General features: G+C 43.2%; 1 protein-coding gene across 7 annotated transcripts in view; it reads left to right on the top strand.

The window, feature by feature from the left end:
• Window positions 1-15459: 15459 nt before the first annotated feature.
• Window positions 15460-25761, top strand: part of col11a1a (collagen, type XI, alpha 1a) — a 72578-nt gene continuing 62276 nt past the window's right edge. For 4 of the 7 annotated variants that reach the window (XM_030348467.1, XM_030348465.1, XM_030348466.1 and 1 more), the window contains exons 1-4: window positions 15461-16022; window positions 20408-20572; window positions 21137-21350; window positions 23472-23634. In XM_030348467.1, the coding sequence (XP_030204327.1) occupies window positions 15908-16022; window positions 20408-20572; window positions 21137-21350; window positions 23472-23634 (657 nt within the window). In that variant the 5' untranslated portion in view covers window positions 15461-15907. Of the gene's footprint in view, window positions 16023-20407; window positions 20573-21136; window positions 21351-23471; window positions 23635-25761 lie in introns of all 7 variants that reach the window. The other 3 variants (XM_030348462.1, XM_030348461.1, XM_030348463.1) reach the window with 1 other exon arrangement.

The following is a 25761-nucleotide window of genomic DNA, read 5'->3' as shown; positions in this document are numbered from 1 at the left end:
GTTGCAGGGGCATTCCTTAACGGGGGGTGTGGGGGGCGGTCCGCGGGGGACACAAAGCGTCCATTCACCGCTGCCCTGGCTCCGAAATTTCACAGGTGAGAGGAGGAATGGTACGGCACCCAATCCTCCCATTACAGCCACACAGCTCAGCACCAGACTTCGCCAGAGGAGGAGGAAGAGGAGCAGGAGGAAGCCAGCGGCCGTCAGACAGTGCCTCTGTGTGTGTGTGTGTGTGTGTGTGTGTGTGTGTGTGTGTGTGTGTGTGTGTGTGTGTGTGTGTGTGTGTGTGTGTGTGTGTTGTGTGTGTGTCTGTTTGTGTTTGTGTGTGGCTGTGGGTGAGAAAGTGAGAGAGGGAGAGCAAAAGAGTGTAAAGACGATCTGGAAATTAGAAGATGCTGCTCGAGTGTGGGAGGGAAACAATGAAGAGAGGATAGAAAGAACAGGGAGCGAGAGTAAAAAGGGAATGGTAAGGAGGAGTCAAACAATGCTGCAGTTTGACAACCTCCAGGCTTGTGGTGCAGTCAATCGAAGACAGGAGGGGATTATTTATCATTACTTTAGGTTTGAAAGTTAAAGGGATTTACAAAAAAAAAATTATAATCTTTCAGCAAGACATTATGAGGAGAAAATCTGTCGGTCCTTCTGGACGCTGACAATGTCCCCGCACTGCACATAGAAAGACTCTATTGACTGTGACTGACACATCACTTTCCCCTTTCCCTTTAGTCGGAAAGAAAAGTAGCTGTTACAACGAAGACCTAAATATTGGGCCTGACCGTGTTAAACAATAATTACACACTCATTCTGTCAAAAATATACATTCCCGAAAAGGTCAAAAGCACCTGAAGCTAATTACTTTACTTACTCCCCCTCCCCCCCACGATCCCCCAGGTCCATGATTGTGTGTTTGTGTGTGTGCTTGTGTGCGCACAGGGATCCAGATGGAGGTGTTGGGGCACTGCGCAGAGTGAACCATAAATAATGCTGGAGGCTCCTCCATCCTTCTCAACACATTATAAGTATTATAAAGATATATATATATATAAATATAGATATAGATATAGATATAGATATAGATATCTCCTCTCTCTCCCACTGAGGAGAGAGAAAAGAGAGACAGTAAGCCCAGGTCATGTGCGGCCTCTGTAGCAGTTAAATGGGTCCTTTCATGATCCAGGGCGAGGGACACCAGGGGCGTGGCTGGGGGGTGAATAGTGGTACTTCTACAAGTCAGGGTGGAAAAAGCTGCAGTCAAAGACTGAGCCCAGAGCTTATTACAGCACGCCACCTCCTCACAACTACAAAAAAAGATCTGTGTCCGTTTGGGGGTTGAAGTTGGTGTGTGTGTGTGTGTGTGTGTGTGTGTGTGTGTGTGTGTGTGTGTGTGTGTGTGTGTGTGTGTGTGTGTGTGTGTGTGTGCGTGTGACGTGTGTGTGTTCTTAAAACTCCTGGTAGCATTTAAACTACACATTGTCCCCGGTTCCTGATTCCTTCTGTCTTGTGTGTGTGTGTGTGTGTGTGTGTGTGTGTGTGTGTGTGTGTGTGTGTGTGTGTGTGTGTGTGTGTGTGTGTGTGTGTGTGTGTGTGTGTGTGTGTGTGTGTGTGTGTGTTTGACTAGGCCTGCTCTCGGATGGGTGTGGAATGCCGGTAGAGAGAGATGAATGAAGCTAAGTTCTAACTGAACCTCACGTTTAGCAACTGTCTTCCCAACTTGCTTTAACATCATAATCAAACTGTTACACAGCAATGCAGCTATGGGCTCTTGATCTTGCCATGCAGATTGCCTGAAGATTTGATTCAAGTCAAGATTGTTTGAGAGGAATCCCATTAAAGAGAACCACCATAAATGCGTATGAGTCGTGAAGACATAGTGGGGTACTAAAATAGCAGAGCGATAGCAAAACATGAGCGGAGCTCAAGCACAACACAAAATCACATGAGGGAGCTACAAGCTGCTAAGCCTGAAATAACAGACATGATGTAATGCTATTGTGCTGCACAAAGTTGTTAAAGGGCTACCCTCTGCTGTTTAACACACAACGAGCAGCTTATCCCACAGAGGGGCACATGTGCGTTCAGTTTTAGGGTAAAACTGTCCGACCAATGTGGCCGACAGATGTCCTATCTTGGGAAGAACAAACAATAAACAACAATAAAGCAGCAAACTGTTGGTTTATTTGTATGTATGTCCGCAGACCGCTCCACATCCATGCTCGTTTCTTGTTCGGAAATCTTTCATGAAAGGAATGTGTGTATTGAAAGGTAATATTTGTTTTTGCCTTTGCACATAAACAATGCTTATAAAGGGAGGCTTGATACCTGCCGACCTGTCCACGGTGAGTGTGCATGTGGAGGACCAAGCTCGTGGACATGATCATTAGGCTTTGTGTGGACCTCAGCAACAACCATTCATTCTCCCGTCACCACGGCAGCACAGCTATAAATGATACGAATTATACTGACTCCATCTAGTGTGTGTGTGTGTGTGTTTGTGTGTGTGTGTGTGTGTGTGTGTGTGTGTGTGTGTGTGTGTGTGTGTGTGTGTGTGTGTGTATTTCTGTGTGTTGTGGTGCATTGCACAATCCCTGTGTGCCACTGCTCTTAGTTATCCAGCTTTCAATTCAAATGTCTGATGGAGGGGATTTAGAAGGTGGATGATTGAGGAGGATGAAGGAAGGAATGAAGGCAGAACTTTAGGAAAGAAGCGTTTAGCGACAGAGGAGGGAAGGGAAGTAGGGAAAGCGATCGGAGACAATCATGCCTTGGCCCATGGGTCTGGGCAATAGTTTGACTGACTCAAACCCAGACCATTACCGCATTTCTGATACTGTTGATAATGTTCACATTTCTTTTAGCATCTACCTTTCTACTATTCTGACTGCGTATACAGACATATTTTCTGTATCTTTCTTTGGTTGTTTTTGGAAGTTTTATTTTTTTCCAAACGTGTCTCTTTTTACTACTTCCCTTTGCTACTGGCTGCTGTGACACAAAATGTATTGTGGTTATTTTATGCATATTATCTATATTTATTCCACATCATTGTTAAACATTTTATCCTGATTGGTCAATAACATTCCAAAGGTGTGAATTATGTTGAAATAGTGGGACCTTTGCCTTATAACAGTTCCTGATAAATCCACCACAAATCCAACATCATCAACATTCAAACTATCCTATGTACATATTGACAATATTCTAAAATAACAGGAAACCACTTCATTGTTTATTCCTTACATAAATATATACTTACTGCACAGAATTAAACCACTTTGATAGAAAGTCCTAGGGTGTCTGACGGCAGGTAAGCATGTGACCAGCCTGGGCTTGTCCCGTGTGCTGTCAGGCTGCTATGGTCTCTCTATGAATCATGTTGACGAGGGGCCTCCTATATTCTAGTACCAACACTCCGATGGTCATATTTAACAGGTTTTACAGGTACTCATTGTCTTGTATATATTGCCTCTTGCTTCTCCTCCTTCTACTCCTCCTCCTCCTTCTCCTCCTCCTCCTCCTCCTCCTCCTCCTCCTCCTCCTCCTCCTCCTCCTCCCCCTCCACCTCCTTCTCCTCCTCCACCTCCTCCTCCTCCTCCTCCTCCTCCTCCTCCTCCTCCTCTTTCTCCTCCTTCTCCTCCTTCTCCTCCTTTTCCTTCTTCGGGTCCCAGGTTGAGAGTGCTAGATCACATGATGGCAGAGTGGGGTGGGTGTGGATGGTGGGGTGGGTGGGGTTGGCGGGGTGGGCTGGCCGGTTGTTTGACCAAGGGTGACAGCAGGTCAAGAATCTAGCGTTAAAGCAGAATGCAGGGAATTCTGCCTGCAGACCTGAGCCAAGGAAAAGCAGCGGCCGGCACTCTGGACTCTAACAGAGTAGAACTAGTAGTATCGTACACGTTGTAGTTTAGTTTAGTTCAGTTTAGTGTAGTGTAGTGTAGTCTAGTGTTGTATAGTTTAGTGTAATGTAGTTTAGTATGTTCAGTATATAGTATAGTATAGTATAGTATAGTATAGTATAGTATAGTGTAGTGTAGTGTAGTAACGTATAGTATATTATAGTTTAGTAAAGGGTAGTAAAGAATAGTATAGTGTAGTATTGTTAAGTATAGTATAGTATAGTATAGTATAGTATAGGACAACAAAAAGAGAGCAGTGATCACCCCCCCCCCCCCCGATAGCATAACATTTTTTGTGATTCCACATTTATAAATAAATCCCAACGCTGTATGGGCACATTACTAAATCATAAGGCACTTTGACAGGAGGCAGACATTCCAAGGTAAAGGTTCTCTGGTGAGAGCAACACTGGTGGTAATTCATCACCTGGGGGAGAGGACATCTCCCTGATGTTTTCCCCTCGTAGAAATAGAGGTTAGCCTGAAGATGTTTAGGAGTGTGCTCGATGAATGAATATATCATTAAGGACTGTGTCTGGGATTGACATATTCTTTGCCTTCTCTAAATGGAAACAAATGTCAAATACCCCCAACACTGAAAAGTGATTTAGATCCTTTCTTCCTTCATAAAATGAGGTGCTCTGTGCTCTGACACTGTTGTACTCCCTTTTTGGCGCCAAACCAACCAGAATTTCGGAGTCTTGTGTATTTTTTGGTTCTTCCTTCTTTCTTCCTGTGATGTTTCGTTTTGATGTCCTGTCTTATGCTTCTTTCACCCTACCTCGTCCCTCTCAACCCCATTGCCTCAGCCAAATCTGGCCGGTGGTAACTGCATTTATTCTGCTACTGCTGAGAAACCTCCCAAAGCTAGGGAGCAGACCACATGTTGGAAGACAGAGCTGCACATGTGAAGGAGAACAGAGGTCTGCTTAAACCCTCCGAGGGCTAGCCTGGACAGGGCATAAGATGTGTGTCCTTTTGATGTCGGCAAGAACATCGATCGATCGATCATTGAACCAAATGTTTTCTGTCTATGCTGTATCCACCTTTTTTATGTTTGGTGAACTCTTGTTAACCTTTTCTTTTCTTTTGCTTTTTTACCTTTGTCAAGCTACAAGATGATCATCTATCAGATGAACTGTGGTGTTCACCTGCAACTAACCAAGAGTCACAGATGACTCTGGGAGATTAACAGAGTTGACAAGCTTCAAAGCCTCACTGCAGCACGGACCAGCTGTTCACAGTGACATAAGGAATTGGGTTAGGGTTTGAACTTATTCTTTAAAGCTGCTGCAAGCTATTTTGCTTCCACCACTTTGTTTTGATTCATTTGTGAGTCTCCATGAGAATCAATCAAACACAAGTTAGAACAATGTGAGGCAAGCAGCAATTGCTAATTGCAGCTTTAACAATCAGTTAAGTCAAGATCCTGCTTCTGCTCATTTGAAAAATTATACTTTTAAATACATAAATCCATTCAGTTTTAGTATGTTAATCCAGCAAGTAAATATTTTAATTTGTATAATTATTATCTAAATTAATCCTGAATAAATTGTTAACAGATACATTTGTGAATCCACCTGGTTCAAAACTATGTGATTCCATTTAAAACAGAAACAGCACAGCTCTTAAATTGTCATGGTAGTGACAGTGCAGCGCAGGGCAAAACAAAGCTGAGACGAAGTGAAAACGACGGGCTTGTTTGAAGAAGTCTTCACATACGGAGGCAATTCTTAGCTAAGTGGTTACAGACGAGCTTATATTTTGCCTGTGTGTGTGTGTGTGTGTGTGTGTGTGTGTGTGTGTGTGTGTGTGTGTGTGTGTGTGTGTGTGTGTGTGTGTGTGTGTGTGTGTGTGTGTGTGTCTGTGTGTGTGGGAGTGTCCTTTCAGTGTCCATGCCGATCAATCCTTCTTAAAATGTGTTTTTTATAGAAAAGCCTACCTTTCTGACATTAGTCACTCATTGAGAAATGGAATTGATTCTGTATAATCCCAAATTACAGAGGAGCAAGTGTCCAATATTATTTCACAATTCCTCCCAGACGAGCTAAGACATTTAATTTATTGAATTACATTTCATAGAAAACCTTTTTGTTGCTACATTGACCGTTAAAGATTGGTGCTGTTGGTGGTAGTAAATATGCTTTGGCAGATGGATGAATGCTCAACGAAGACACAACGGAGGTCGTCTTTATTTATATAAAGATTGTATGTCCTACAGGTAAAAAACACAATGAAGAAAACAGTTGATTCAGTCAAAGCAAAATGTATCCCAACAGCAGGAAGACCATCACCTCTTGCAGGTGCAATCCCAGCTCCTCTGCAGCCCAAGCAACCAAGGGCCAGGATAGAGGATGGCTTGAAGACACATATTGATGTGACTTCCCAGAGCCTGTCGGAGCGCAGGCAGAGCAGGTCAGAGCGCTGCAGGAACAACCCAATCCTGGGGATGAATGTAATGAGGGGGGGGGGGGGGGTTATTTTGTAAAACATAAATATGTTTTACACAATAAATTATTATTAGTAAGGCATTGTTGACTATAAAAAGCACATACAAATACAAAACTCAAAATGTAAAAAGAAAATATATTAACCTTGGATACTGTCAGGTGACTAATGTGATCCAATTGCAAACAATTGGTCCCGGCGATTACTGTTCTGTGGTGGTTGATTGGTTGGAAGAGAGAATATTTGCTGTTAAGGACCATTAAACATAGATAAATAGAGATGGACTCATTTTAGGGCCATCATGGAGCTGTTACAAAACTTGTTCTGGCAAGCATCAACTTTAATCACAGTGAAATTATTAAAGGACTTTATGAAGCGTATTCAGTTGGAAGATCATTCCCTCTGGGTTCCTATTTTCAGCATGAATAAAACCTAGCTGTAGGAGTGGCTGCAGCAGCAAAATACTTTAATAATTACGCTGGAAATGTATAGCCAGAGGGGCAGAAGGAAGATAACACACGGGCAGGGGGGTGGCAGAGGAGGGTAGAGGAGAGGACAGGAAAAGAGGGTAGAGGAGAGGAAGGGAGAGGAGGGGAGAGGAGAGGAGAGGAGAGGAGAGGAGAGGAGAGGAGAGGAGAGGAGAGGAGAGGAGAGGAGAGGAGGGGAGAGGAGTGGAAGGGAAAGGAGAGAACATGAGGGGAGGGTGGCAGAGGGGGGGTAGGAGTGGGAAGGAGGGAAGGGTAGAGGGGAGGGTGTAAGGGTGGGCAGAGGTGTGGGGTGAGGGGAGGGGAGGAGAGAGGAGGGGAGGAGAGGGGAGGGGCTGGTGGGCAGAGGGGAGGGGAGGAAGGAGTGGGGAGGAGGGGAGGGTGTGGTGGGGGGAGGGGAGGGGAGGATAGGGGAGAATAGGGAAGGAGGTGAGATTTGGCAGAAGTAAGGAAAGGAAGGAGGGGAGGGGGAAACTGGGGGGGCAGACCCCCAACATGCCACTGAGCTGATGCCAATTGTCCAAAGAGTCAAATTAGTTTTGCCAGAAAACTCACCAAACAACATCAACCATGTTCACCTTCACTACTTACAGAATGATATTTCTGATTTTGTTTTTCTGATTTTGAGTCATTCTTACTCAACCATGAATTAATAGGTTCTGTAATAAACCCAAGTGCATAATAGTAGGCTCGTTTATTTAGTTGGCAAAACCAGATGGTGGCAGATCCCGCCTACTGTCACCAAGCCTCCTCAAGCCTGTCTCATACATAGGCTTCCATTTAGACAGCAACGGTATTTCAGGGCCGCCCCTATAGGCACACAGATACATGCCGGCACAGGTGAGGACCGGGGCTACTCAGTTACTGAGGAACCCAATGGAGGGAGAGAGGGAGGGAGGGAGGGAGGGAGAGAGGGAGGGCTGGGGAAGGGGGGGGGGGAGCCTGTAAAGAAGCACTGTTGAGTGAGTGTTTGAATTCAGGGCCTGCGGAACAAGCCGTAAAAAGGGGGAGAAATATTTTGTGTGAGGGTCCTCTCACATACAGCAGATAGAAGCAGTACTGACAGGGAATTGGTGTGTTAAGCTTTGTGATGCTTGGAAAACACTACTTAAAGATCATCGAACATGTATACTCCTGCTAAGAAAAATATTTGCGTTACATTGAATGCATTCATTTTTTTGTGTGTTTTATACAACAACAAACGATGATTCAATTCTAACAGTGGATTATGGATTGTATTGCTGAGATGTCGAAGAAGATTAAAAAGTCTGGATCGTAAATCAGAAGCCATTGATTAATCGATCCTCAAGAGGGCCATCAGACAGGATGGTACTTTGCAAATGTCGTTCTCCACTGCACTACAGATATTACACAAACACACATGCACACACACACACACACACACACACACACACACACACACACACACACACACACACACACACACACACACACACACACACACACACACACACACACACACACACACACACACACACACATCCACACACAGTACAAGCGCAGCATGTGCTCACAAATAGGGAGGCATAGTGACAAGGAGCAAATGCAGGGCTTGTTAATAGCTACCCACTGTCACTCAACAGCAGGCCCAGTATGTTATATGAGGGTTTGGCTGTGCCCTGCTAGTGTCCCACCTCTCTTTTTATACCCATGTTCATGTTTTATACCCATGCTCTCCTACGAAATGAAGGTGAGTGACAACGACACTTTACAACTGCCGAGGGTGAACTAACTTCGAACAAACCCTGGATAAAGTGACACTTGCATACCTTAAGGTCTTGCACTTCTCTCCCAACTCCACATTTCCGTCCTAAGGGCTGTCTCTAGCACTGCCCTTTTAATGCACTCATTGCACACCAGCTGGGGTGGTGTATGATGTTTTTAAAATTGTAGTGCTATCAGTGAGGAAGGAGAAGTAGTGTTGCATTCAAACAGTTCGCAAGGGATTGTGACATTGACTTATTGTGATGTGCTCCACTGATTTCCAAATACGGCCCAAAAATCTGGTAAACTTTTTAACTTTTACGAGCACTTTATAGATTAGAGGTTTTTTTTCACTGTGTTTAAGGCTCATCTTCTCCCATAGATGTTTGCAAATGACCCAAAAGTGACCAGTTCTAACGCTAACGCTATGCATGCAGAATTATGGCTATGGGACAAGTTACAAGACTCAAAAGACAGCACAAGCCACGTTGTTTCTTGACAGTAGCGCTGCTATTTATAACGGATCAATTGGCTGCTCTGAGTGGAGTCCAATGACACCCCACAAGACGCCCTGTAGACATTAGCAAGGAACCAGGAAGTGGGCGGGGCTGGGGAGCTCAGCCAACGATCATCATGAACCCTTGACAAACCTATCAGGATAACTTTTTGGCGGTGTTGCACAATTCTATTGAAAATTATGCTTTTTTGGGATGTCAAGTCCCCTTTTGGTTAGTTGACATAATAATCACATCTCACTTGGGCCATAACCAATCTATCTGGGCCACAACAGAGCTAAAATACTAACAAGGGACACTGCTATTTGTGAATAAATGTCACAAATAGGGACAGAGAGGTCAGAAGAGATAGATGTTAAAAGCAATTTTATGAGGGGTGCATTTTCAGCAATGTTTAAAAGACTGGACAGGGTCCCACATTTGGGTAGGGGGTCAGGAGATTGGAGGCTGCTTTGTGTCCGACTTTGTTTATTTATATGAACTAAGATAGCAACCAAACCCTATATGTCATCTCAGGTAGAGGCAGCATTGCGCCATAGATAGACCGCATTCATACTACATGGTGATTACTGGAAAAATGTAATTTGTCACGAGTCTCTTTGAAACAAATATGCCACTGAGTCAGTGTCTCTGAGTCAATAGTTTTAGCTTTGCTGAAATTACTTACTTTTTATATTTCTTAGGCAGTTAACACAGTGAGTCCGACAAAGCCCTCAGTCAAAACGTAACAGACAATTAAATGGTATTGGAATCTGCTGCATATTTGAGTAGACCTGCCCAAGAATAATATACTGGTGAAGAAGGGGACTTTTCACTCTTCTGTCAGAAAGCAGCCTGGAGGGGAGAAGGGGCCCTTTATATTTTCCTCTGCACCGCGTGTGTAAACACTGACAGACAGTGGGGACTGGCCGACTCGAGTTTGCTTGTGAAAACTGTTCACCTTGCAGTACCACATTCACTGACCGACCGTATAGAGCAGATTAGGAACTCTGAGGATTTCTAGGATTCTCCGTTCTCGGATTCTTGGTTGTTTTTTCTTTATTTCTGAGATAGCTAGAATGACTAGCTATGACTTTCACATGGGCTAGAGCCTTCATAAAAAAATGTGTGAAATATCATTTACATCCAGTAAAGAACATAACAGACAGTTTCTAGTTAAGTTACTTCAGTTCAATTTGTTTTAATTATTTAAATTAAACAAATTAATCGTAAAAAAGGTTGCTTAAAAAAATCATTGTTATGGCTATATGACCACAAAGCCATGATTACATATATACTGTATATGTATTTGTCCTGTACAGCCTCGCTTGCTTGTAACATACACATATATATATTGACGATGTATAAACATGATTGAAAAGGTTACCACTTTTATAGGTCGATGTGGCAAAACAACAGGGCAGCCTAAAACCAGGGATGAATAGAATAAATAAACCCACTCATTGAACTTCCTGCATTACTCCATTCCATTCCAATGAAGGTGGTAGTATAGTTACAAAAGAATGGCGAGTTTAATCTACTACGCGTTAGATATATATTGGCCATTAGAGCATTGAAAATAAATGAAATAAATCATTCTGACTTTTGAATGTTATGTGTTCCTTTGCCATGATTGCTCTTCCCATGTCTATGTTTCGGTATGACCTGTCAGCCATATTTCCCACTCCTGTTTCCATTCTGAAGTCAGCTGTTTTGGAAGCCAGCTGTGAGTAGTATTCTACTGCATGGATGTTCACCTCTTTCCTGGGGACCACCCTGATAACGTGACCTCACATTCTGTTTCACTACATGGCCCAGTCTGGACCTATAGCCATTCACAATTTAAATTGGCGGCAGAACTTGCCTTGACAGACAAACTCATTCAGCCAATCAGTGTAAAGAAACTTGTGACGCCATCAGGGTGCGCGGTTCAGAAAGGCAAACCGTGTTTCCACAGAGAAACTCTGCAAGTGCATACTCTTGTTCTTGTTTAATGGTTGTTATTGAGTCTATTACACAACAACGACCCTGTCCCTGTTTGGCCCGATTACATTGTAATTTCAAGTGGGCGGCTAGAGGTCCAGACTGATAAATGTAGCAACACAGAATGTGAGGTCATGGTCATCAGGAAGGTCTCCAGGCTTGTTCACCTACAGTTCTCTACAAATAATATTTCTGAAAATGTTGAGATTATTTTCATGTTATTATTTTCAAATCTACCAGGTGTGTCTTTGTTTAGTTTCTCCATAATACACCATCAATCGTTTCAGCAACTCAGATGTCCACAAGCCTCAAACTATTGGCTTCTTAGCCTTACCATTTGACTGACCAACTGTAAGTATACACTGGTGCCGATTCTAAATCCAGAGTGTGCAATATGGCCAAAAATTGCTATTATTCCAGTTGTGCTTTGGTTTGGTAAAGTGATTTTTGGGGGCTGCAGAGAACTTTTGTTATATTAGGCCAAAGTCAATCTCAATCATATGAAACAGCAAAACAACCACATTTCAAGGTCCCTCTAAAAACGAAACGTTTCTAGATGAACAACCTATAATAACATCCAGGATTGAAATAGTATAAAGTAGTAAAGTAACGTATCGAAACTAGAAAGATGTATTGTTCTTCTCCAGACCCTTCTGAAGGTCGACTCAAATCACCGGAAGAATGGGCGGGGCTACCCAGTCTACCCAATCTAATTATCTTGAAATAATTTATCTTTATTGATTGCAACATTTCACCTGCACAACAAACACGTTGTAAATTTACAACAAAACACACTTTAATAAATGTTGTAGTCTTTTTTTCCTCATTTTTCCTTATTGTCTTACAGTAGGCCTATATGAAGTACTGTGTTTATTATTGTTATTGTTTTGTATGTAATTCATTTTTTCTCCAAATAAACGATTAAAAAATAAACACAGAACTACAATTTAGCGAGGATGTTCCATATTGTTATTGTTACTTGTCTATTATTGTTATTTTTTTATTTTTTTTTGACATTCTTTGTTGATTGGCCTACCGGGGAAAATAAGACACTTGTTGAATTCCACGTGAAGGAGGCTTACAGTGCTTCAGCTCTACCACCACTTGGCAGATCAGATCACATTCTGCTCTTCATTCAGCCTCGCTGCAAACCCTGTTTACTGAGACAGTCTGCAACAGGCCGCAGATTCAGGAGGTGGTCACCAGAGGCCAGCCATTCTCAAAGGCACTGTTTGGAGTGCATGGATTGGAACGTACTGCTGGAGTCACAAGGGAACATCATGGACATTGACAGAATGGTTGACTGCACCACACACTACTAAGTTAACCTATAGGGACACTGCTATACCAACTAGGATTGTACGATTGTACGCCGCCCAATTACAAGCCATTGATAAATTGACAAGTGACATGAAGGCCCTTCAAACCCCTCAACCAAAAAAATGAGGCCTTCAGGGATGGAGACAGGGAGGTGTTCAAGTGCCTGCAAAATTAACTGAAGAGGACATTAAAGAAAGGGAAGGTATAGACTTTGCTGCAGCACAACACCACAGAGGTGTGAGGGGAATGAGGACCGTCACAGGCTACGAAACAAAGAATCGCCGGGCCAATGTGGGTTATTTGGGCAAGGCTAATGCGTTAACCGTTTAACAACAGGTTTGACATATTGGGCAATGTCTGCACAGCCCCAGCCTGGACCGGCTCGTCCGTTTCTCCCGGAATATTGCAGCTTCCCTGAATCCACTCATTTGCACACCCATCACTGCTCCAAGACCAACATCACCTGGGCCCCATCCCATGTCCTTCACAGCAGATTGATGTTCTTCTCTGACTTGGATGAGCCATGTGCTTATTTGAGGATTATGTTTTGATTTTAATTTAATTTTACCTTCCAACTCCACTTAGAGACAAGCTTGAAGGGGATGGGGACAGGGTCAAGAAGAACTGCCACATTAATTTAAAGTGGAAACTGGTAATCAGACAATTAGGTTTTTGTTGTTTTTTCTGGTTGGTCAGTGTACATGTTTCCACAAGCACCATCCAACAAAATCGAATAGCAATCCTCCTCATGCTCCAGACCTCATTTCATAATGGAGTGAGGGAATGTAGAGAAAAGTAAATGAGCCTTTTTCATTAAAGAGTTGAGATGATACACCCTACAGGCTTCTGTGGATTGAAATCTGTATGTGAGTTTGCATGTAATAGTCTCACCAGCTGCTTTGAACTTCCTTACCCTTGCCTACTTTAAGAGGCAGTCTTTGGTTTTATCTGGTGCATTTTTACTTCAATTATTCAGGAAATAAAAGAAAGGCATAATCCAACTGGCCGTTTTTTGGGCACATCTGGCTCAGAAGGTGGTAACCGGAGGATTGCTAGTTCTATACCTTGCTCTACCTAGCTGAGTGTTGATGTGTCACCAAGCAAGACACCTCATCCTAACTGCTCTCGACGAGCTGCCTGTTGCCTTGCATGGTTGACTCCGCCGTGGTGTGTGAATTTGTGCATGACGACGGGTGAAGGTTGGCCAATATTGTAAAGCACTTTGAGTTGCCACTGGTTAGAAAAGTGCTATAAAATGTTTACCATTATATTATCATTAGAATTGCTTAGTTAAATGTGACCCAATATGAAAAGATATAACGCGAGGTATACAAATCCTTTGTACAATACATGGCTAGTACGTCCATATTTCTGACACCTAACCCTAACCCTTTTCATTCATAAAAAGGATAGAATAGAACTCACCACATCTGAAGTCCATGAAGTGCAAAGCAGCTTTTTGGATAAGGGACAAGAATATATTTTTGAGTAACTGAAGCTCAGGGAATGTTTGAGGTAAGTAATCCTTCAAAGGGCTTTTACTGCGAGAAGCACAATGCATGAAGAAACGTAACAGATGTCAAGTTGTACCAAAACAAATTTACAGAACAAATCGATGACTCATACCTACAGAGCTTTATTTAGTTATTTACCTAAAATCATTTTATTAATCGAATATATTAACATATGGCCCAAAACTGTATGGCCCCAAACAATTGTTAACATGTTTTCATGGGTTTTTCGTTTTTACATACATATACAGACAGAAAGAGATGTCACTCTATTTTTTAAGCAAATCTACCTGAAGGTAAATCTTATAGTTACGATTTGGTGTGAGATGGATCCAAAAAGAGCCGAAGAGAGGAAGATATCAAATAAACTTCCCTAAAAACCTCACTATAAGCTGTGTGTGCAGATGTGATGAAAAAGGAAACACACAGGAAACCAATCAGGAAAGAGATGCCCAGATTGGTCATTATAAGCCAGGAATGGTCAAATCGAAATTGACACATTCAACTGGAAAGATATTCTCAAAGAGCATTTCACTCCTAAAGCCCTGAAGTGGCGAACCCTTTGTTTGCCATATTTATTCCTGAGGCAGAGATAGTCCGACACACATTTCTTGGGAAGCACGCACAGAGAGAGTTTAACTTGGTGTTGATTAATTTATTAAGCAATAACTCCAGGAAATAACTAAACATAAAAACTCCAAACGATGTAACTATTTGCGGTCAAAACAGGGTTCTTCGTATTGTACAAAAAGGGCTTTTCAATGTAGCCCTAAAATAATCTGTTGAATAATGCGTCCAATAATACAAAATAATGCGTCCAATGATACAAAATAATGCGGTCAGAAAACTGTTGGCTCTCTGCCTTCCAAACCTGAACAACAGTAATTAGCCTGGCCTATATGAAGGGCCTCCAATAGGCTCCAGGTAGAGCGTGACACACTTATTTCCCCAGGTGACAAAACGGGCTAATCACCACATCATCACAAAATGCATAAATATACATATGAATGAAAATTTGATTAATATTTCATACACTTTAAAATTCATAACTCATACTTTTAGCCTTAGACTCAAAATATATTTACTTAAAAAATCAACACAAAAGACCTCTAAATGGCTCCAACAAGCCGTTTTAAAAGCACCTCATTAACTTTCATGCTTATTTTCACAGTTGCATCAAGTGGGGACGAACACACCATTGCCAGTGTGTGAAAATCATTTTATGTTGGGCAGCTGTTAGGCAGCATCATTTTATAGACAGTGCAGAAACTGCACTTGCATTGACATTGTGGCTGTAATTGTATATTAAATGGTTCAAACCTATTTGAGGATTCCTAAAAGGAACTAAAATAGAGCCTTACTGCTCTGAATAAAATAGTTCTGTCCATCAGTCTATATTCAGTAATAGTTCACTTCAAAGATCAAAAATACCCACGTATACATAAACAAATGTGAGTTTCTCTATTAACCTTTGGGGGTATTGTGTAGGGGCCATCACGATGGGGAGGGGGGGGGGGGGGGGTGGGGGGGGGGCGGCAAACCCGAGTACAAAGTAAACACCCAACATGCGTAATTCTCCCATTAGTTTCATTCCGAGAGAGAGCCTGAACACTAAAACACTCTTTGGACTCTCTTGGGGTCTTGCCCCTTCCTTCCTCTGACTGGACACGCTCAGGGAGGGCATGGGGGCTCAGTGCTGATGGGTGGACCCTAAGGAGGATTTCCAGCCCCGTGATTTGCTAATCGGGGGCTCCTTGTCATTCCCTCTAATCTTTGGTCTCGGTGGTGAAGTTTGGCCCAGCCCCTCTAGCCGGAGAAGGCTCACAGTGTTCCCATTGCGCTCCGTGCGTCTCGACCAAAGCCCGACTCCTTCACTCTGAAGGCACTGGAGAGGAGCTGAGGCCTGGAGCGGCTGAGAGAAGAGGCTTATCACATCCTTCTCCCTTATGGCTCTGTAGAACACTTTCCATCACACGTTGGGGATTGTGGAGGGACGTCGTTTAATCATCACCTGAAGTCGCCCGAAGTTTTGTTCACTTGTGTGGGCGACCATGGAGACGCCAAGGTGTTCCACCAGGTGGAAAACGAAAAAGGGGCTTCTGGACTCCACTGTGACCGCGTTCATCACTTTTACCCTGGTTCTACAGGCGAGCAGTGTCACAGCAGGTAAGGACACAGGAGGGTTTAATTTTTGTTTCTAGTGCATTGGACTGAACAAAACGAAGCATCTTTGCCAGCCGGAAAGATTTTTTGATGAGGATGAGGATGGAAATACTTTGAATGAAACGCATCCGGCATTAGTTGGAGAACGTAGTTAGTCTTGTTCCGGAACCGAATCCCAAAAGACCCGTTAGGTCCGTGACCAGGCCCTCCTCCCCCGAGGCCACAAGATATAACTTTGTACCATGGTTCACATTTTTGTACCATGTTCAAATTGACACCAACATTATCCGTTGGAGGAAAAGGGGAAAGAAACTTTTAAATGTAGATTGCAAAAACTCTTGTTTAGTCCCGTGCACATATTCCGCTGTGACAAAACACCTTTATCTTAACATCAATGCGCTTTTACGCATGGATGCAGAGCAGCCTCCCTGGCAGTCCAAACGCTGCCTATTGAATTGAAATCATACGTTGCATGACACAACCTGAGACAGCCTATATGTCCCCCGTCCATGCTCGGTGTTTGTAAGTATAGTTAGGGGGGGGAAGTTGTGGTACTGGACGGCAGCCTCACAGTTTACTGAATAGTTATGCAGCCGGAGGAGATACTGCTCTACCCTGAGGACAAAGGAGAGCAGAGGTTGAATCAGGGGCTTCCGAGGGCCCCGCTCGTTTCTTAGTTTAATTAATTGAAATCCATTTATGCTTGGATTGTTTCTTAATAATATGCGGTTGACTTTATGTTAGTTTTTTTCGTGCTGATTGATGGCTGCTCGTCCCAAAGCATATGAGAAAAATGACACTGGTGTACCAGTTGGAGTTTGCTTATCTTCATGGGCCTCCAATACATGTGATCAGCTGGTTCCTGATCATTATGATAACAATGACAGGTGTTATAGTGTAATGCGACCACACATGCCTTTGATACATACAATTCGGTTGCATGTATCAATTTCTTTTTTTTCCGCGCAGGAGCAATACTCGAAAGACTGTAGTGTCCGAACACATAGGGTCCATAGATACACAGAGAGGGACTGGGCGGTCAAATGCATCATAGCTCTGCCAAAACCAGCACCCTTTCTCCACACTGCCCTAGTCCACACCTAAGCCCTAAACTTTTTGCCCGTGCAATCCCCCCCCCCCACAGACCCACCCTACCCCATCCATGAACAAATATTACCTGCAACTTTACCCAGACTGCTGTAAGTGAGTTTGGTGGGCTGTAGGTCTCCCAGTAACAAGGCCACGCTGTTCCGAGCGCTGCTTCACCGTGCGGTGGGAAGGCTTCCTGTCTAAGTGCTGTGTGGCGGTTTGATGAGGGACCGCGTTGCACTTCCCTATTATTTTAGGAGTCTTCAAAGAGCGTTGCTTTAGTGTACGGCTGCAGCCAGAGCACAGAGTCACAGGGTTCACGGGGACACAGGTACACGTCAATGCCACCTCACAGTCATGTCTTTGTTAGGTGCAAATCACCACTTCATCACAGATGAATAACTCAGTTATACAACGAGGATGATTGTTTATCCTTTATACATATAACAGTCCATAGCATAAACTCTTTGCACATTATTATTATTATTTTCTCCCCCGATCTTCTACTCTATTATTCCATACTACCAGTATGAGAGTAACCCCCCCATGCAAATAATGGGGTCTCTGTCAGGTGTTTCCCCTGCCTTGTTCCTGGAGCACAAAGCTTTTTGTGCGAGGGTGCCCTCCCCGCATCCAGCGGTGTACAGACATGTCTGCTCAGCCCCCGGGGGCACCAGCTCAGATGTGCATTCCAGCAGACAAAGTTAGCATTTTCCTGCCAGAGTCCCTCTACCCCCCTGCGCTCCAGAATATAGCAAACAGAGAGAGAGAACGCCGAGCGGTGCCCCAGCCGCGGGACTGTTGTCCAGGTGGGTCCAAGCGCTCACAGATGTCTGGGATCTGTTATCTTTTAGTGTGGAGTCTTGAGTCATAATGAAATTCTCATTCTGTCAGTGAGGTTCTTACGTTTTCGGGGAAACAGGATTTCTTTGTTATCGAATTCTAGAAGCTGAGCCAGATCACAGTCTATCCACTGTTTCAAAGGTAGATTGTTGTATTTTCCTTTTCTTTCTTTGTTCATTTTACAGTGGAAGACTCTATGAGATGATATGATTGTATGTGTGCGGAAGGGGGAGGGGGGGGGGGGGGTATGCTTTGAAAACAGTCTAGGACTGAAGCTTTCTTCGATATAAAGCTGAGTGTGGAGCGTGGAGGGAAAGATAGAGAGAGAGAGAGAGGGGGGGGGGGTTATCTTGACTGAAAATATTTATTTGAGTCTCCGGGTTCTGCAGGTGAAAAGGTCCTACTGCTTTTACCCAAGCCAGTTATACTCCTACAGTCAGATCAGAGTAGGGGGGTTTCTTAATGTCTCTGTGGGCCGGGCAGGACAGTGACCCAGGGCCTGGTTTTCAGATTCACTTTGGCCTCCGTCCGCACAGTTGGGTTTTAAAAGCTTGTCTCTCATTATTCTCCTCCCATGAAACAAGATTGGAGGGGTGCCAGATCAACGGATCTCTGTTTTATTTTTCAACATGTCATTTAATATCCCAAACAGACTAAGAAACACCCACACCCACACACACACAACCCCCCCCCCCCCCCCCCCCCCCACGTACACATACACACATACACAAGCATAGTGCACACACTTGCATACACAGCCACACACACACACTCATTAAATCCCACACAATCATGCAATGCCCCACAGGGGTGCTATCCCATTGGTTGGGTCTCCCTGTCACCATGTCCATCATCCCAGTCTCCGGATGGTCTGTGAGGGGAGAGAGAGATATGTGGCCCTGTTTGCCCAGGAACAACTCACACTGGCTCTTCATTTGCACCCCTTTAAGGACTTCACACACTCATTTATACCTTTCTAATGGGCCAGCCAGGATTTGCGTTGTTTTGGCACCTGTGTGTTATGAGCAGTACCCTGCCCTTAATTGTCCCATGAAGAGCATAGAGCAAGAGCCCCTAGATTGATCTAAAGGTGCCTCTGTAGAAACTGTCAAAGAGATGCTTAAATTCCTCCTCCGTTGGTAAACTGTAATGTCAAGCTTCAACAGGCCTTCCCTCTTGCAGTTCCATGGGGTTGTGACCTTAGTATTAGCCCAGGGTCCAACTCTTTGGAATCTTTTGTTTTGCGTCTCTCCCCCCCCCCCTCTATTTCCTAGGATGTTTCACACTTAATAGAGAGTGAGAGAGGCATTTGTCTGGAGGGATCAAAGCCTAAACATACTTTTGATAACTTGGTAACAATATATGCTAGATGGATGCTATTAAAATTCATTATTGTTTAATGCCAGTCGTAAATATGTAAAACAATGACCTGTTTTTTCCAGCAAGACATTATCTCTTATATAAATACAAATAAATAAAGGATCATTGGTTTGGCCTTTCCCCTCCAAGTCTGGAATGGTTGTGCTATATTAGGTTAAGGTTATGATTCCTATGTGTAAAATAACTGAAGAAAGGTTTGTCATGAAAGCAACCCACAACGGCCAATCAAAACAGTGGCTTCAGAGCTGTCAGAACACTGGTCCGCTCTCGCCCTCCGACAGCCCGCTTATGCATTTTTTTTAACAGTAACATATTTAGGCGTAACTGCTTTCAACACTATGTTGCCCTGTAGCTGTTTTAAAGCAAGGTATTTTTGTTCCATTTCGTGAAGTGAGTCCCTGTTAGGAGCTCCAGTGCAGTGTGCTGTTGGTCCTGAAAGCCCTCCCCCCTACACAGAGCCCCACTCTGAGGCTCGATGAGTTTTGGATTGACCAGCATGATACTATGAGTTTCCCATGAGTCTTTTTCTCTATCTGTGGTTAAACGGGCTCCTTTTTAAGTAAAGTGCATCAGATTGGACAGCATCAGGGAACTGTGAGGGGCTATGGTGACCAGTTATCAGTGTAAACCTACCCAAGTGTTATGAGAATACTTGGCCTTGTCAAGTATTCTCACATTCTGCTCTTTGTTCAGCCTTGATGCTGATATTGCCTGCCTTCATGAAGGTAGCCATGGACGGGATGCTAGGCAGCATTTAATGCTTTATAAGCATACATTTTCTTGTACGATTTTTGGAAATAATCTAGTTTTTAGTCCCTTTGATGGGTTTGTTATGTTGTCAGTTCCCAACTAATACGATGTGTTTGTGTGTTATTTGATCATACTCCTTTTGTTAAATGTTATTCCTTTTATATTTATGCTTCTCTAAATCTCTCCAACACATCAAATTAACTATTGAAATGCAAAATCTCACCTGACGACTAATAAGATAAATGATAATGTACCTTTCCTTTAAGACACTCATTTAATACACCCAATCTTACCATACATGTTTTTTTGTTTTTTTTTCTCTGCAGTGGATCCAGTCGATGTGCTCGAAGTATTAGAATTTCACAATACCCCCGAAGGAGTGAGTAAAACAACAGGATTCTGCGCAAACCGAAGAGCATCAAATCCGGACACAGCCTTCAGAATTGCCAAGCAGGCCCAGATCAGTGCCCCGACCAAGCAGTTCTTCCCAGGTAAGATGACACCATTCTGCCTTCAAAAACCCATTATGCATTGAATACCAGCAGGGTAACGGCCAAGACATGGGGCTATTTGGAATGTTTCAGTAGTTGTGTCCATCAATTGTTTGCTAGCATAGCCATGACATTTGCTAGAATAGATAGCCATCAAGTTTTCTAGCATGGAGTTAAGAAGTAATAGAGAAATAGAGTCCAGAGACAAATCATGAATTGAAAAGCCTTTGTTGTGATAACTTTGAATTCCTGTATGAAACAAATAGAAGACGTCATATGAATGACCAATTAGCATTCATTCCCTTGATCCCCCCCAAGTCTTTTTCAGCCTGTGGACCAACACAAAGTAGCCCTTAACTTAACTTAACAAATACTGTGTTATTTCACTTGGAAGATGCTGTGCTTTCTTTGCCGAGCAGTGTGTTAGTCATCTTTGAGGTTTAACTGATTGCTCAAAGTAACTTTTGAGCAAGTCCAACCAGAGACAAATTGTATTCAGACAGATTAATGCACATTTTTCAAACAAACCCCCTCTCTGAATCCTGTGCCTGTGTGGCTGTGCAGGAGGCGTCTTCCCTGAGGACTTCTCCATCCTGACCACGCTGCGCGCCAAGGCTGGCCTCCAGTCCTTCCTCCTGTCCATCTACAATGAGCAGGGGGTCCAACAGCTGGGCATGGAGCTGGGTCGCTCCCCTGTCTTCCTGTACGAGGACCAGACCGGCAAGCCAGCCCCCGAAGACTACCCCCTGTTCCGCAGCCTCAACCTGGCCGATGGAAAGTAAGTCAGGTCAACACACACGTAAATGTTCTCTGTGTTGTCCCTCTTTTAAAACCAATGATCAATTCTTAAAACAAAGGAATTATATTGCTACAGAACGGGGTGCATTGAGGAGGATACAGTGGAAAGTTGAAAACCTCAGGGCATTAGTAAAAGTCTCATCAGTTGACTTGACAGGGTGTTCCTCGCTGCACCACAGTGCTCGTCACGAGATCAACCCTCTCTGCGGGGGGTCTCCCAGGCGGCGGTGCAGGGGCTGAGAGACAGATCAGAAGCTGAGCGACACGCTAGATTATCGGGGCACAGCATGGCCGGGCATCCCGACCCTAGACATGAACTCACTGCCTCTGTTATTTTAGAGCCAGGGAGTTTGGATCGGAGCGCATGCTAGAGTGCTTCCTTATCTTCCCCTCTTGGGTTACCTGGGATCACCCACACCCAAACGTTGTTATCATCCCAGCCACTCTAACGTTTGGCAGATCACAGAGTCCTTGGTGGAGAGAAGCGTCTTACTGTGGTATAGAGACACAGAGATTTGAAGTTGAGGTAGAATTGTGTCTCATCTGCAACATTGTGTTTTTTCGTTGGCTGTTTGTTTTCTTAGCTTGTAGAGGAAGTTTGACGTTTTATGACCCTAAATCTGATTGAACGTATAAGCGGTTATCATAACTCACAGAGAGAGCTATGGAATCCTTCCAATCTCCTAATTCAGGCCTGTGTTTTCAGGTTCAAGGTTTCTTTTGTCTTGTTCACTCATACAAGATGAACTCTGAGAAAGAGGGGCAACAAGAGATTTAAAGATGAATTCATCGAGCAGACTTCAGCCGTTCCTGGGGTGCACTGCGTGAAGCACATTGTTCAATGAATACCAAAGTTCTTTTATCTCAGTTTTTCTTGCGCTTTTCTAGCATTGGAGGTAGCCAGGCTCAGTGGCTTGTCTAAAACCCTCCATGGCTGTGGATAATTTGTCATTGTTCATAAAAAACTCTTCCTAAGCTCTAACAGAGAGGCATAATCATTCTCTTACCGTTTGGGAATGCCCACAATTGAATGTAATGCAATAAGAACGTGCTGCTGTATACTGTTGACAACCTGTTACACTTAAAGGTTTGATTTGAGATATTTCAAAACTTGTTCATGCTTACTCTTTCATTTGGTTATTTGCATATAATCAACATTTCATACCTGTTGAATTGCTTCATATAGAACATGGGAATTTGCAATATGTTAGAAAAAGCTGTACAACTGTGCCAACGACTTACCTAACCTCATTATCCATCTTTACACAAAATGATAGAGTAATTACCATAAAGTATCTTCACTAACATTGTGCTCTTGAGCCAAAGCGTTTGCCAGGTCTCATCTTCCACCCCTTACAATGTTTTGACTGTGCGCCTCCTGCCACAGCAGACCAGGCCTGCCTGTATCCTGACACACACTTTTCACAATGTTCACCATGTCTGTCATGCCGAGTAACCCAGAAACAGGATTAAGTTTGGGGTTTAATGAGTGTAATCCCGTGTTAAAGAGGGCCAAAGTGTGGGGGTAAGAATGTGGTCTATGCGGATGCCTGGTATGCAATAGCCCCACATGTACCACAGCAAAAGAGAAGGAAAAGAAAAGGAAAGGAGGTGTGTTCTCACGTGTGACCCTGATTAACCCACTTCGTATCCATTGGCAGAATTTGATCTAAGGATACCTTAAAGTTAAACACGATTCTTGGGTGAGAATCCTGCTCAGTAATGTCATGGCAAAGCATCGAGTGTGGTCACATACAGGGGCAGAGGGCAGTCTCCCTGAGCCTGACTGTGATTGAGGTCTACACAAATACACTAGAATTTAAAGCTGCTGCAGGTAATATTTGAAAGTTGTAAAGAGAGAGAGCAGCTCTTGACTGTTGTTCGCCATTGAGAAGGGTTTCATTCACACACCTGTGATAATGATGTATATATGCATGTGATTGACAGGCAATGCGGATTCCCCGAACAATCAGGGAAGAAATGCACTGATTGATTATTGATCAGAAATTAGAGAAAGGTCTAAAGTCGGAATGGTCTCTCTTTATCAGCATTTCACTCAAAAAGCTAATATATTTTTTGTGTTTGTGTTAATCTTTGCAAGGTGGCACCGCATTGCTATCAGTGTGGAGAAGAAGACTATCACCATCATTGTGGACTGTAAAAAGAAGATCACCAAGACGCTTGCCCGGAGCGACCATGGCACCATCGACACCAACGGCATCACTGTGTTCGGTACCAGGCTCCTGGACGAGGACGTCTTCCAGGTAAAGACAAATGCTATCATTTAATGCTAAGCTAATGGCATATTTTTGGCTTTTTGGGGGAAATTCAATGCTATTTGTATGTGACAAAAAAGGAAAGTAATGTCTTAGTAAAAACAGTATAAGTTGTCTGATAGCAATTTGCCCTACCTTGAGCTCAATGCTCACTCATAGACTGAGCTGGTAGGATTTAGATTGAGAGTCCTGGTGAGGCACTTCAAAGGCGGAAAACTCCAGGAAATGAAAAACTTCATGGGAAAATTATTTTGGATATCTAAAAGGCTTTAACTTTAAGAGAACCCCTGGTTTCCGCCGGAATTTGAACACTTTGATATATATAAAAAAGGGTTTTGGGCTGAGAGTTCTATTAAGGAGGGGGGCATGCTAACCCCATGGTCATTGATGAGTGATATGATGAGCGATGTTTTATATGAAAGGATTCATATTATCATAGTGTTCCATTAAATGATAATAGTAAAATAGGAAACAACCTGAGCCTGTAGTCATAACATTTAACCTGTACACTATTCCTTTAGGACTGGGTTTGTATTGCTTCTGTAGTTGAATACATCTTGTATACATTATCGGACATAGTGGCTGCTCCTATTGACCGTAGGGAGAATGTGTAAAAACCAAGATGCTGAGAATCAAGAACAGAAGCCCTTTGACACATCCTGCTCTTAAACGTGTTTCGGATGGAGACACGGCTGGACATTTATTTTAAAGAACTACACCATTTTAATCAAGTTCACACATTTCTGTGTAGCCTATGTTTCAGACCTCCCCTTTCTGCATTATTTTCAACTTTTCTTCTACAAAAATCAACATGGCCTAATATTTGTCCCTACATCCTGCTTCTTCCTTTGTTGGAGTCCTTACCTTGTAATTACTGACAATTAGCCCTCACTCAACCCTTTAGCCTACTGTTATTGTTACTATTATTGATGCTATACAGAACATTCAATGAGCCTTGGATTTACGCTAATGAATATTAGCATGTGCTAAGAACAGAAGGCCTTAACGTCTACTATAATTTCCTAACGTATATTCTCTTTCTTGGTGATTGCCATGGAAGCTTTAATGAGGTTATATGGACTTAAAAATATATGTTTGTAATTGATACATTGAATCCTTTGGTTGGTCCTGTATATTACTTTTTGTGCCTCTGTCAGTTAATTCCGAATCAGCCTTAGCATCATCAGCTTAACCAATTTGTTTGAGGTTTCTGTGACCGATACTCTTCTTCTGCTAGGCTTTTTTCCTGTTGCATTGGTACAAAGGCCTCAGTTTAACGACAAACTAAGGCAACAATTAGGGCTCCCACAGTAAACATCTGTTGGAGGACATATAGGAGGAAGGCCGATCGACCACCAACGTGGTATATAGGTACACATAGATCCTGAAGGCCTGAGCCCTTAATCTTGTCAACCTATTTAGGCTGATGAAATTAGGTAATATGGTACTTTATTAATCCTAGATAATGAAATTCTGGGTTTGCTGCAGACAGTGGTATAAAAAGGTATAGGCTACAAATATATTATCTGATTTAATATCATATAATAGGATTGGAGATGCAGTAAGATTGGCTTCAAGCCTACAAGCGAGCAAGAAATCGGATTAAACTGGAGTAAATATGAGACAATGAGAGATTTTCTTAGTTTGAGATACATGAGCACATCGCCTTTAGGTTATTGAGAAGTGTAAAGGTCACTTGTTGTGTGTTTACTTGTGAGAGAGAGAGTGTAGGTTTTGTTGCGGTGAATGGCGGGAATGACCATTCCTGACCCGGTATTATCCTCCTTCCACTGGACTTTGACTGATTGGGTGCATTTCTGCTGCTGGTATTTATGCAGCCCACTTCCCACTGAGCCCTGTCAACGCCATGGTGACACTGCGCTCTTATCAAATACTTAATCTCTAAAGCTGACGTTGGCTTTATTTATATGTTGGCTCATATGATTTTTTTAGGATCCATCACTAGAGGTATTTAGACTTTCAAAATTCCCTCAGGCTAAGCAACGTTTGTGTGCAGATGGATGCGCTGACAGAGAGTTTATGGTTTCGTCATCTGACTTGACATACTCTCACATCATGTAGAAATGTACGTCTTTATTGACAAGTGACATGCCA

This window comes from Gadus morhua, chromosome 23 (genome assembly GCF_902167405.1).
Source record: "Gadus morhua chromosome 23, gadMor3.0, whole genome shotgun sequence".
Lineage (NCBI taxonomy): Eukaryota > Metazoa > Chordata > Actinopteri > Gadiformes > Gadidae > Gadus > Gadus morhua.
This window is presented reverse-complemented; position numbering and strand designations above follow the sequence as displayed.